The sequence below is a fragment of the Gracilinanus agilis genome, chromosome 1, assembly GCF_016433145.1.
Source record: "Gracilinanus agilis isolate LMUSP501 chromosome 1, AgileGrace, whole genome shotgun sequence".
NCBI classification, from domain to species: domain Eukaryota; kingdom Metazoa; phylum Chordata; class Mammalia; order Didelphimorphia; family Didelphidae; genus Gracilinanus; species Gracilinanus agilis.
Window position 1 is genome coordinate 223,529,177 of NC_058130.1, and position 14,675 is coordinate 223,543,851.

The 14,675-nt window shown below is 35.9% G+C and overlaps 1 protein-coding gene across 1 annotated transcript in view; it reads right to left on the minus strand.

Annotated features, from left to right (window-relative positions):
• IQCK (IQ motif containing K) overlaps positions 1 to 14,675 on the minus strand; it is a 172,902-nt gene that overhangs the window by 71,731 nt on the left and 86,496 nt on the right. The window contains exon 7 of the mRNA XM_044660353.1: positions 9,703 to 9,787. Within this exon, the coding sequence (XP_044516288.1) occupies positions 9,703 to 9,787 (85 nt within the window). The remainder of the gene's footprint in view (positions 1 to 9,702; positions 9,788 to 14,675) is intronic.

The window sequence follows — 14,675 nt, forward strand, 5'->3', positions numbered from 1 at the left end:
GATGTGACTTGCCCAGGGTCACACAGCTAGGAAGTGTCTGAAGTCAAATTTGAACCCAGGACCTCCCATCTCTGGGCCTGACTCTCTATCCACTGAGCCATCTAGCAGATCCCTTAGCCTTTATCTCTGTATCTGTTCCTCCTCAGAATGCCTTCCCTCTTCTCTCTCTTTCAAGGCTCTTGTCACTCATTTGGTACTTAAGGGTCTGAAAAGCATAGGATCATCAACCAAGAGCTAGGAGGGACCTCCAAAACACCAAGTCTAATTCCATCATTTTCTTTTATTTTTTTCCTTTTTTAAACCCTTACCTTCCATCTTAGAATCAATACTCTGTATTGGTTCCAAAGCAGAAGAGCAGTAAGGGCCAGGTAATGGGGGTTCAGTGATTTACCCAGGGTCACACAGCTAGGAAGTGTCTGAGGGCACATTTGAACACAGAACCTCCTGACTCCAGATCTAGAGCTCTATCTACTGTGCTACCTAGCTGCCTCACCCCCAGGTGTTTAATACCAATGTAATCACAGTTCCAGTACCTAATCCTAGCCCATACTTTGGACATTATTAAGAGAACAAAGAAAATGTATGAATGGATCTCATGAAGGGAGAATAGGAAGTATTCTGAAGTTTGAAAGGAATAGAAAGGTGGAAAAGAGGAATCGGTGTACACTTGGAGAGGAAGGGGCCCACTGAGATTGTTTGGTCCAACCCCCATATTATGGGGGGCAGGAATCTGGGATTTTGTCTTTCTTTGTATACCTAAGGCTTAATACAGTGCCTAGCACACAGACCTTGCTTAATAAGTGCTTGGTGACTCGGCTTGATTCATTTACCTTTCTTAGGTTTCTTTTCTTTCATGTATTTGCTCATTACATGCCATGCTCACTTCTGTTGTCTTTATTGGACCTGAATCAACTTCTTATTTCTTGCTAAAAAAGTGTAATTTTTTAAGATATATTGTTATGGGCTGCAAACTTTCTACCTTTCATAAACAATTTGGATTGGCATTCTTTTGTAGGTGATAGGTTTTCTGACTGCTTGTACAATTTTCTGTCTAATGTTGAAGTTCTGGAGCCTTTCTCCTCTTCTCTGATTGGTGGGTCCCTGGCCTAGACCACCAATTTGTGTGGTGCCCAAGCCACAGTCATTTCACTCCTAGCTCTTCTCTCCATGTTTTTCCATCACCTTCCAGAAGCCTTGCCCCTATATAAGTATTCTTTCTCTTCAACCAGCTCCTTTTCATATGTTGCCTTCCCTCATTAGAATGTATGCTCCCTAAAAGTAGGGACTGTCTTTTTTTAATGTATTTGTATTCCTAGCACTTTGCACAGAACCGAGCAGATAGTGGGTGTTTGTTTTTTTTCTTAATGTTCCTTCCTTTATCATCTATCTATCTATCTAACTATCTATCTATCTATCTATCTATCTATCTATCTATCTATCTATCTATCTATCCCTGCCAATCTGATCACAACATTTCTGGGTGTGCTGACCTTGAAGTTCTCTTCTGTCAATGAGTTGATAGATTTTAAATCTATGGTTTGCCCTATGCCTCCAATACTTCTGGACAATTTTTTGTATGACTTCTTGAAGTATAGTCTTTAAGATGTTTATGTTGTGTTTTCTAAACAATTCTCTTCACATTTTATATCAAAGGCCAATTGCTTTGGCTTGTAGAGATTTTAATTGTTATTCTAATCTTATTTTATTTTGTTCTGATATTGTCTCTTCTGTTTCAGGATTTTTGAAGTCTAAATCAAGTGGTCTCTTTTTTCAAAGAATTCTTATGTTAGACATTCTCCATTGTTTGACCTAAATTACCTATTTTTGTGTCTTTGACTCTTGTGTAAGAGTTTTAATTTCTATCCTGACTTATTCCCTCTATTTATCCGCATTCTAAACCACTCAAAATATTCTTGCATTTATTCAGTCAGTAATCTTGTTGTTACAGTGTTATGCCTCTCTATTGTGGTTTTTGCTTCTTTTCATTTTACTATCTAATATTTATTTGGCAGCTAGATGGTACAGTGGATAAAGAACAGGAACTGGATTCAGGAAGACTCATCTTCCTGAGTTCAAATCTGATCTCAAAAACTTATTAGCTGCATGACCCTGGGCAAGTCACTTAATCTTGTTTCTTTGGTTTTTTTCATCTATAAAAAAGGAGGAGAAGGAAATGGCAAACCACTATAGTATCTTTGCTGAGAAAACCCCAAATGGGGTCACAAAGAGTTAGATATGACTGAAAAATTACTAAAAGTATTTATCATATTGAGTCCTTTTGTGTGTGCCCTTTTTTCCAGTTTCCACACTGCTTTTTCAGTGATGATCTTGGGATTAATTAAGTTTACTTGTCTCATGGCTCATTCTTTCTGGGCCTCCTTTATGCTAACAAATAAATTCTTATTCAAAATTTACTATTGTCTTTCCTAGGTAATTCAGTTGTTTTTAAAATAGAGCCCAAGAAGGCACAATGCTTATATGCAAGGAAATGGCCAAAGTGTCCAGTACTTGAATGGGTTACCTTGTAAATAACAATTGTGACATTGGTCTTTTATGCTTTCTTTGATATATTTTTTGCTTATTCAAGGTAATAAAAGGAAACTTAGCTTATATATAATTCTTTAACTGGACACTGTACCTGAAGTCTTCCATTAATTATACACCCATTGCCTCAAATCCAATCTAGATAAAACTGGAGACTAGAATTTATTTAAAACTTATCCTCTCTCACTTGATTGATAAACATCCTCAAGATATGATCTCATGTTTCTTATGAGTTTCCCATGAGACTTCATATTTCTTAAATGAATCTGATAGCCAGGCAAAGTAAAGGAGATGGAAAGCATCATGATCCTGGTTAGGAAATAGTAATAACTCACATTTCTAAAGAGTCTTAAGGTTTAGAAAGTATTTTATATACTTTATCTTAGATGATTCTCACAATAACCCTCCATAGTTCTAATTCTTATTCTAATTTTACAGATGAAGAAAATGAGGATCAAAGAAATTAAGTATTTGGATTAAGTATTAAAAATTTGCAACTAGTAAGCATCTGAAATAGATTTCAACCTCAGGTCTCAAGTTCAGCCTTCTAATCACTAGACCACACTGCCTCCCACCAGGGACTACAAAGAAGGGATATTTTTAGGGATTTGCATTTAAAGCTAAACAGTCTAATGTAGTGGAAAGAACACTTGACTTCCAGGAAGGAAACTTGGCTCAGATGATGACTAGAGGATCCTGGGCAAGTCATTCACTTTACCTTTGTGAATCTGTTTCCTTGTTATAAAATGAGGACAATAAAACATGTATTATTAATCTATTTCATAGGGTTATGATGAGCAAAGTGCCCGGTTAAACTAAAATAAATTATTAATATTGTCATTAACCTGTTTTGTCTAGTCTTTCAATTTCATTGATATAGTTAAGTCCAGCTATCTGGAGTGCTTAGAAGTTGCCATCACTTACTTAACCCTGGGTCACAAAGCTAGCAACACTTAGGTCTTCCTACCTCTGAGGACAAATAGCTCTTTCTATCTGGTATATCAGCAGCTTTTCATAATAATAGCAAAAGAGAATTCAAACACTCTAAGAATAATATTATAATTAAACCCAAATAAAGTTGTGATATACATAAAAAGAAGAAAAATGATGGAAAAAGTAGAACCCAAAGAACACTGATAACATCAAGGTACCAAAACCAAAGGCAAATACAATCAATAAAATTAGTCTGGCCTTGCTAGAGTTAATTCACTTTGTTTTCCTTTTTTTTGTTTATCATTAGGGTTTTAAAAAAAAAGCAGGGTATGGATGAATATCTGACAGTCATAACCTACCACTTTTTAATATTGCTTTTTTTCCTTAACTGTTTATGGTGTTTAGTTTTAAAATTAAATGTAGCTAAAAAGAGGGAAATCAGGAATCCTATGAAATTGAGCCATGTGCTTAATTAAAAACTCATGGGTTTTCTCTGGCATGAAACCTGCAGAATAATTCTGTAGTGCTTTTGGGGATGGGATAAAATGTGCTAAATCAACACCTCTGATTAGAAATGAGCTGTCATCTCTCTCCAAATTCATACCTAATTAATAATTCTCCAGCTAATTAAAGTACAATATGAAAGTTCTTTTTGACAAATGGGTTAAAAGGTTGATTTATTCAAAAGAAACAATTCAGCATTCTTTGCCACTGTGTTTTCTCTCTCAAACTCTAACCTACACAAAAATGCATTATTCTAACGCTGCTATGAAGCCACTGAATTCTCCTTTAGATCCAATGGAGATTATCATTTTCACAAATGCAAAGTAAAGGTAGCACTACTCCTCCCACCTAAGAATAAACCAGATGTTTAAACAAAAATAAAAGCATAAGCCTTATTAGCATGTGATCTTGATGTACAAGGGAGAGAATCCTGTAGCAGAAAGAGCCTCAGAGATCACCTAGTCCAAAGTTCTTGCTTTACCATATGGTAAATATTTACATATTTACCATAGATTCTTGGACACTCGACACCAGCAAGCTATATGATTTTAATAAGGTCACATAAGTAATAATAATAATAATTAACAGAGAGAGAGAGAGAAAAGGAGTGGGAGAGGAGGAGACAGAAAGAAACAGAGAGAGGGGGATGAGAGAGGAGGTGGAGAGTTGGGGAGATGGAGGGAGAGAGGAAACAGAGACAGAGAGAGGAGGATGAGATAGGGAGAGGGAGGAGACAAAGAGAGAGATACAGAGAGGGGGAAGGGAGGGAGAGAGAGGGGGAAGGAAGGGAGAGAGAGGGAGACAGAGAGAGACAAAAGGAGACAGCAGAGAGGTCTGCAAAGAACATTTCACATACATTACCTCATTTTTTCCTCATAACTCCTCTTTGGGTTAAGTAGGAGATCTAAGATTTGGACCCCATTTCTCTGACTCACCATTCAGTGCTCATTCTAGTACGCCAGATAAACAATTAGTTGGGTCCTAAAGAGCCTACCCTAGTCCTCTGCCACCTTAAAACTGAAAAAGTTTAAATCAGTTTGAAGGTCAATGTATATAGGCCAAGGTACAGGTTCTTCACTGGCTAATAATAGAAGCTGAGACCAAGGATTCAAGGAATCAAATTTGAAGCCTGATCAAGGGAGAGAATACTTCCTGCCCCAAATCCTAGCCTGGCAACAGTGTCCCTGTATGAACTACAGCTTGCCAGGATTGCTTACTGCTAGTAAGCCCCTGGCTGGGCCCTGACTCGTCTTTGGTTTAGAAGACCTCCAGAAAACGGGATTGTTTCTTCAGGCTGTTGTAAGAAAAATGTCCAGATCTAGTTCAGTCTATGATTCCCAAATGGGCCAATTGTTGTTATTTTTCAGACATTTCTGACTCTTTGTGACATTCGGGGTTTTCTTGACAAGGATGCTGGAGTAATTTGATGTTTCCTTTTCCAGCTCATTTCACAGATGAGTAAACTGAGACAAAGGGTTAAATGACTTGTCCAGGATCACACAGCTAGGAAGTAGATGAGGCTACATTTGAACTCGTTTTCCTCACTCCAGAACTGATGGTCTATCTGCTGTGTCATCTAACAGCCCATTAGCTTCATGCATTTTTATTATTCTATAGTGTACCCCAGGTCTCCTAGTGAGCAAAGCATATTGAACATTTATTCACACTTTGCTCAGTTGTTTAGAATGTCAAACATTTATCTTTTAAATTTTAACACTTCAACAAAGACATTTTTAGAACAACTGGCAAAAGCTGGTCGATAGGTAAGATGGTGTTGGTAAGTCAACATATGGAAGTTAATGGCTATCACTAGTTCTGTTCTGCACAACTCAGAGTGGAGGAGTAGGAAAAACTGTAAATTCTAATTGATCTCATTATGTGTATCCATTCTCAGGTCTTAGAGAAAAGCAAGGAAAAAGAAAAGAAAATATCAAAGACATTTTTACTTGGAAATAAATATTCAATGGACAACTCTTCTTCCTTCCAAGAGATTTAAAGGAATTACAAACCACTGAGCATCATGTGAGTCATATTTGAATTTAATATAGAGGCAGTGTTTTCTATGCCAATTATTAGGGTAGTCCTTGTCATTTGCTTTTTTTTTAAACCTTTATCTTCTGTCTTAGTATTAATTTTAAGACAGAAAAGTGGTAGGGTTAGGCAATCAGGGATAAGTGACTTGCCCAAAGTCACACAGCTAAGAGATATTTGAATCCAGATTTGAACTCAACTCCAGGCCCTGTACTCTAACCACTGTCCTACCTGGCTGGCCCCCTTTTACTTTGTAATAAATGTATTAATATCTTTTTTAATATCACATTCTACTCCCCTGTCCAGAGAGCTATTTCTTGTAAAAAAGAATTGTTTTTAAAGAGAGAAAAGTGGCTCAGCAATAATAATCAACACATTAATCAAGTAAGTCAGGATATGCAAAGTTCCCAAATCACCCATCTCTGCAAGGAGGGGAGGAATTGGCTTTCTCTCCTCTCTTCTTCTGGGTTAAGCATAATGACTACTTTATGCTTCTACAGTGTTTGGTTTAGTTTTGGGGATAGTTCTCATTATTTCTTTTTATATTGTTGCAGTCATTATACATTTTATTTTCCTAATTCTAATTATGTTGGTAAGTCAGTCTAAAAGCATTTTTTAAGGATTTATTTTATGTCAAAACCTGTGCCAAGTGCTGGGTACACAAAGAAAGTCAAAAACAGTCCCCGCCCTCAAGGAGCCTACCTTCTAAAGGGGAAGAAAATGTGTGAACAACTAAACATACATAGATAGAAGGTAATCCAGGGAAAAAGAAAATAGCAGGTACAACTTCATAATTCCTCTGCAGTCTTCATTTTCCTTATTTCTTACAGTGTAGTAATAATTCCATTATATTTATGTACCCCAATTTGTTTAGCCTTTCCCCAATCAATGGATCTGTTTCTTGTTCTTTGCTACTACAAAAAATGCTACGGTAAATAAGTCTTTTCTATCTTTAATAACCGTAGGGTACTTGCCTAGCAGTTAATCTGGGTTAAAGGGTAATAGATATTTTAGTCATTTTCTTAGTCTAATTCCAAACTGCTTTAGACTGAATGAGTATCCTTCATTTTCATTTTCTCCTTATTAGAGACTAACTAACCCTTGGATGCAGTGAAGGGTGATCTGCTATACATCTTGCTACTGGAATGGTTTAAAGGAATAGGTCTCCTTTTAGGTAGATAGATGAGAATACAAAATTTAGTATATTAAAGCAATCTGGCTTTTCAACAGCTAGTTTAGTATTTGGATAGAAAGAACAAGCATGTATGTAAGTCTGTGATGTACACAAATCCAATAACAAATATCTAGAATGTATTTACAATGCTAATTATAAAATCTGAGCAATAATGAAATATTCACTCAAAATAGCCTTTCACGTGTTGTGATATTTCTGCTAACGCATTTGGTTAAAATATACTTTACAATTGGTTTAAATGGATTCATGCCAGACAAGTTAGGACACAGGGTTTCTGGATTCAAAAGCAATCTGATGCTTTTAGGTAATCTCTGAAAGTCTAGAAGAACAAAAAGGTTAAGCAACTGCTTGGCGTAAGGTCACTGTTATGGATAACTGAAAATTACTTGCACCAGGCTAAAAAGAGGAGTGTACTATGCTAGGAAAAACACACTAAAAACTCTAAAACTAACAAAAATAAAAGGAAGACAATGATAGCGCTTTGCCATTATCATGAACAATCTTCTAACCCTTTGCAAAGTACCTGGGTATAACTGATTTTTTTTTTATCATTGACTTGGTATTTTTTAAATATTTCATTTTCTTCCAATTAATGTAAAAACAATTTTTAACATTCATTTGATATAAATGAATTTGTTTTTAAGACACATTTTATATAGGGTTATAAACCCAGGAAATATCTTGCCCAACAATTATAAAATAAAGCCTAAATTCCAAAAGTCTGGCATTCAAGACCATAATTGGGCCCCCAAAATCATACCACCAACAATGTCTCCCAGAACTTCCCTTATATAAACTTTTTGGTCCAGTCCAATTGGCCCACTCATTATGCCCCCCAATACCAATGTGTTTGTGTGACTCTGCTCACATAACTTTCCTTTTCTGCTATACCTACTGTCAGGATCACCCAGCCCCTCCCACCTTTTTCATTTATCTAAATCCCATCCCTCCCAAAGCCTGCCTGTGGTAGCACTTATTCTGTAAGGATTTCCTGATTACTCCAACTCCCAGGGAGTAATTCTGTCTCTGGATTCTCTTCTTTTTTCCTACACCTGATCTATAATTGTATTGGTATGGGAAACTCTTCTACCTGGACAGAAGGTCACTTGCTCTGCAACTTATAGCCTTGGAAAATCACCTAGAGCACTAAGAGGACCTTCCCAGGGTCTCAGAGCCAGTATCTACCAGAGGTGGATCTTCAATCCGGGGCTCTCTGTCCAACTTTCTATATACTATTATGTTATGGCTACTCTGAATTCTTAAAGCACTCGCTATCTGAATCTGACACATTACAACTACTTTGTTGTGTAGTTTAATGGAGAAAGGATTTGGACCCAGGACCCACTCCTGACAGGTATTAGCCAGGTGACTGCAAGCCATTTAACTTCTCTTCATCTCAAATTCCTCTATAATACAACATTTATTCAAGCACAAGACACTTCACCTACCTAAGCCTCAGTTTCTTCTTTTATAAAATTCAGATCCTTGTAATACTTGTACTATCTATTTTAAAAGATATTTTGAAAAAAGTACTTTGTAAAACATCAAGGTACTATATGACTCGAGTCATAATTATTACTTAAAATGTTAGTCATCTTTGTGTGAATGAATATATATTGTCTTTCCAAATATACTATAAATTTTTCAGGGACACGGAGCATATCTCACATTTCTCTGTATCCTCAATAACTTGCAGAGTTCCTTTCACAGCTCCTGATAAATCGTGACTGTGTGGTACTATAGATTCAGAGTCAAAGAACTGGGCTTCGATCTTTCTACTCTGCTATTTATGATCTCTAAGACCTAGGACAAGTCATTGAGGTTTCTTGCCACTCTAAATCCAATCTATGTTACCTTATGATTCACTGGTTAGAGCTAGAACTAGAATTCATTTTCATTTGATTTTCCTATTACAGCTCTGCAAAATATACGAATGGACCCACTAAAACAACAAAGGAAGGGAAATCCTTATCAAGTGATTCTGTGGTGGGACAGTCAAATTCGTCCATATCCATTACTATTCTCAGAGGTTTTCTCTATGTTGGTTTATGCTACACTGATCTCGTATCTGTAAACTGGTCTCATGAACATCTGTCAGGCTTGGACAGAGTTCTATTACTTCTCTGAAAAAGGCCAGAATAGCAACTAGCATTTACATGGCAAATTGGTAATACTAATTCTTCAATCTGAAAAATAGCCTGGGAGGTAAAAAAATATTATATATGGATTTTAGCACATACTACCATTTTAATTGTTTCAACTGTAAATTTGGAGGTACTTTAAATGAAATAGAATGTATTTTGAAAAGAAGTCAGAAGCGCTCTTCAAGATTTCTTTTACACAGAATCACATCTATTACCAGGGATCTCTGGAGGTCTGGGTGTTATTTATAGTAACCTCTGTTTATAGAATTTATTTTAAAGTTTTATCATGTGCTTTCTGAGTCACAAAGATTCAACATCAAACCAAATACGGTAATTATACATTAGTCTTACCAGATAGCCTCTCCAGAATGACTGGATGATGAGGGTTGCTTTTTCTTCTGAGAGCAGGAGAGAAAGAGGAATTGGTGGCCTAGGACTAAAAAATAATAAAATGGTTATATCCCTATTTATCCTTCATTTCCAGAAATACTTTTTTTTAATTTTAAACCCTTAACTTCTGTGTATTGACTTATAGGTGGAAGAGTGGTAAGGGTAGGCAATGGGGGTCAAGTGACTTGCCCAGGGTCACACAGCTGGGAAGTGTCTGAGGCCGGATTTGAACCTAGGACCTCCGGTCTCTAGGCCTGGCTCTCAGTCCACTGAGCTACCCAGCTGCCCCCTCCAGAAATACTTTTAACAGTATAATTGTTATTTTCATAGAATGTCTTTATCCATTTCTTAGAAACTAACAATACAATAAAAAAAAAAAACCAACCCTTACCTTCCTCCTTAGAATCAATACTCTATATTGATTTTAAGGCTTCAGAAGAGTGGTAAGGGCTAGGTAATGGGGGGGGGGGGTTAAGTGACTTCCCTGGGTTATACAACTAATAAGTGTCTGAGGCCAGATTTGAACCCAGGACCTCCCATTTCTAGGCTTTCTCTCATTCCACTAAGCCACCCAGATGTCCCCAACAATATCATTTTTGAAAGAAAATTGTTGTACCTGTGTTGCTGTTATATGTTTTTTAACTCAAAAAAAGGTGGAATATTTGTGACAATTTTTAAGCAATATGATATTAAGCAGCTAAAAATATTCTTTTCCTTTAGAGAATTTATGCAGCTAAAATTCCATTTCCTTATTTTGCTAGCTGAACAAGATTACTGCTATTTACATAATATAATATAGATAAAATTCAAGAATAAGCTGAAACTGACCTTTCTAGATAGTCTAAATCCAGGACTCTGGATTCATTCTAAATTTCTGCTGAAGGAAAATTAATTAAGTAGACAGTCTTTTCTCTACCGATACTAAAATAGAACTGTCTATATATAATATGTTGAATGTTTTTCTGGATGAAGTGATTTGAATTCTTACATATTTATAAGTTAAGATCCATTTCCACATATTAATAAGCAATAAAGCATCTCAAATGCTCTGTTAGTTAATAGTGTTAACTCACAGGGGGTTATTTATTCTAGCTACTATATCACTCAATAGCCATAAAATATTTTAAAATCACAGCTTTCTCTTGGGTTTTGTTATAAAAGACTTATAGAGGCATAAATCATTGAAATACGACACTATATCTGACTTAGTAAGATATTAAATTAAAATCTGTAAAATTAAATTTCATTTAAGAACACAGGGGCAAACATCAACAAGGATTGAGACTTTAATATAGAGAAATAAGTGATCCAAATTACCAAAAATACATAGCATTCAAAAGGTACAATTAAAAATGGAATATGCTTATGGGACAATCAAATGTTACTGACTTTGCTACTAAAAGCAATGCAATGATCCAGGACGTTTTTGAGGGCCTTATGAGAAAGGAAGCTAGCTATCCACATCTAGAGAAAGAACTGTGGGAGTAGAAATTCAGAAGAAAAACATATAATTTATCACTTGCTTATATGGGTATATGATTTGGGGTTTTGGTTTTTAAAGATTACTCTATTAGAAAAATGGATAATATGGAAATAGGATTTGATATTTATAACCCAATGAAATTGCTTGTCAGGGGATGGGGAGTGACAAAGGGAGAGTGACAATATGGATCATATAACTTGGAGAAAACTTATGTGGATATATGTATAATCCAGTAAAATTGCTTGTCAGCTCCAGTGGGGAAAGGAAAAAGAAGAGGGAGACAACAAGAATCATGTAACCATGAAAAAAATGAAAAAAGGAAAAAAGGAAAAGAAAAAGAAAAAAATGGGATATGCTGAAACAGATTTATAAACAAGTGATTTCATTGCATGACAATTTCAAAGCAGCCTTTGACCAAAAGCAAACAGAAACAAAAACAAAACAAAAAAACAGATAAACTGGTCAAAGAGATTCATGGTCTGCACATATTTTGAGCAGGTAACTATTCTTTATTTATTTAACTCTGAATAAAGTTTTTTAAAGAATGTATAATGTGTATATTCAATCTGGTCCATTCTAAAATCACAAAGACAAAAATTAAAACTGTTTTAAGAGTTGATCTGTTTCATTTACTGTTGGTGTTCTGTGTGTATGTGTGACTATGTTTTACTAGTTCCTGACTTCTATGAGTAGTAGAATTACTGAGTGATAGGGTTTCTGCTGCTTCTTTTAGAGAAGTGTTCCACATTTGAAATAATCTGTCATACGTAATCCTCCCTCTTCATTCCTATTTCTACTCCCTTACAAAAAGGGCTAATCCTATATGAACAAGAAGGTTCACTTGACAGACCATTATGGGGAGAGTGAAAAGTGAGAAAGGGAAAAGATTCAAGTCTAAGAGATAAAAACAGAAGCAAACTTAAAAAACAAAACAAAACTTATTTCCTTAGTTAAATGTAGCTCTCCACCACCACCACTATAATATAATTCTAGAGTTCAGAAGAACCTCATGCCACTTCCACCAAACATAGTAAATCATTGGATTTGAGACCCTAGAGATCCTTCCAAGGTCTAGTATTAGCAAAAAGTACAAAAGTGACTCCTTAGTTCTACTCTTGCCTCCTCTTCCTTTGCCTTCCCTCATTAAGAATATATTCTTGGGAGCAGCGAGGTGGCTCAGTGATAGAGAGCCAGGCCTGGAGATGGGTGTCCTGGATTCAAATTTTTCCTCAGATACTTCCTAGTTGTGTGACCCTGGGCAAGTCTCTTAACTACCATTGACTAGCCCTTACCACTCTTCTGCTTTAGAACCAATATACAGTACTGATTCTAAGATGGAAGGAAAAGGTTTAAAACAACAACATATTTTTGGTGATGTGGCCTGGGTCTCCCTCAAATGTGGATCCCTGAAAGCTATACCTAAGATCAAGACTCTTTGAGTAAGCCTTTATTCAAAACCATGCTCCTTGCCACCAGTTTGCTTCTTTTTTTGTTATTTAATTTAAAAATTTAATCTGTTAATGTATTTTGTTATACTTAAAAACACATTAATTTAACTTAAAACACAGATATTTAATAAAACAGAATAACAAAGTAAATTATAAGAGAAAATCCCATCATATGTATAAAGGAACACGGATTCCCACAACTACTGTGAAGAAGAATATGTTTAGGCTGCACAACTCATATCCTTTGTGCTGGTCCCAAATGGAACATTTGGCTATCCCTGAAGTTGCCATTTCTAGCTTCTCTGCAGAGCTGCTGATGTCATTGGCTGATGTCGTCTGCTGATGACATCTTAATGATATTATCTGATTGGTTGCTTTCTCCACTGTGCTTGCCTTCTGCTAGTTCTCCACAGAGCCCCACTGTAATAGGCTGGTTCCCCCTCTAACTGCAGTTTCTATGTATGTGTCTTCTTCCCAAGGCAGTGTTGACAGCTCTTTTTGTGAATCTGGCTAATACTCTTGAGGTTAGTTCAGTTCTTTGGAATCAAATCCACAGTGATAGTCAATATAGCAAAAGTCCTTTTATGTCAAGAGCTAAATGCAGTGCAGTGGGAAGACTGCTGGATTTGGAATCAGAGACCTCAATTCAAATTCCAGCTCTAACACTTAGTATTTTTGTGAACTTTGTGTCTAAAAAAAAAAATAACTCTTCAATACCACCAAAGCCTTTCTATGCCCCAAAGTCAGATCTCCCTTTCATGATTTCCCCTTTTCCATTATTCTCCAGGACTTGAAAACTGGAAGTCATCCTTGACCTTGTCTTTTCTCTTCAAATCCAGGCAGTTCTCTAGTTTTGCATACCATAATGGAAAAATCACTGGATTTGGAGTTAAAGTACTTAGGTTCAATTCTCATTTTTTATAGTTAATCAGTCTATAAGCACTTATTAAATGCCTACTATCTGTTAATTGGTGGGGATACAAATGTAAAAAGACAGTCTCTGCTCTCAAGAAACTCACCCTCTGATGGGGGAGACAATATAGAGGATAAATTGTTATGCAAATAGCATAATGTTGGACAAATCATTTAACCTATTTGGGAAGCAATTTCTTCACCTCTAAAATGAAAGTATCAGACAAGATGATCTCCAAGATCCCTCTCAGTTCTAAATCTATGATACTGTGACATAAAGGAAGCAGAATTTAAACCAAGACTTTAATGGCTCCAAGTTTAGCACTCATTCTATTTACTATCCTGCCTCTCAAAAAAAAAAAAAGCAAAAGAAAACAAAAATCCTAATGCTATCTATATTAAACCACTAATTATTAACCCTGCTGATACTACCTAGTCTGTAAACCAAAAAAATCTTAAGACTGAACAATTAGTCTGAAATAGAAAATTTGTTACTGCTCAATTTTTTCTGAGACTTCCAATTTTCCTGTTTAAAATGTTTTTTTTATTATCTGATCATTCAAATGGGGGCAAGTATCACTAGTTTATATGATTAGAAAGAGAATGAGAACTTTAAATTTTATAACCTATTATTCATATTGGCCAAAGGGCTTTCACCAATAATAAAACACTGAAGTCTTTTGTATCATAACATAAAGCAAAATGAGATTTCTAAGAGACTTTTAATTAGTAATGCAAGGCTGCCACTATTGACAACACCACTTTCGTGGTTAAATAATGAAGAGCTGTCTAGTTTATGAACCAAGAATAAATATGGCAAAGCCAATGTAAATCAGGCAGAATAGAAAGGACTCAATCTTCAGTAAAGTAGTCACTAACAATTATCCATCATTTCAGCAGGCCAGCTTGAAGGAGTAGAAGGCATGCCAGTTCTGTTTTTGTCCTTTAAATATTTGCAGCTGGCTTCAGGTCAAATAAAAATAGAGTATAAAAAACGTCATCCATTGACCGTTAAAGGGAATAGGGGGGATGGAGGACCGTGAATACATCACAATCAAGGCAGAAGACAGCTATAACTCTAGGTGAAAAAT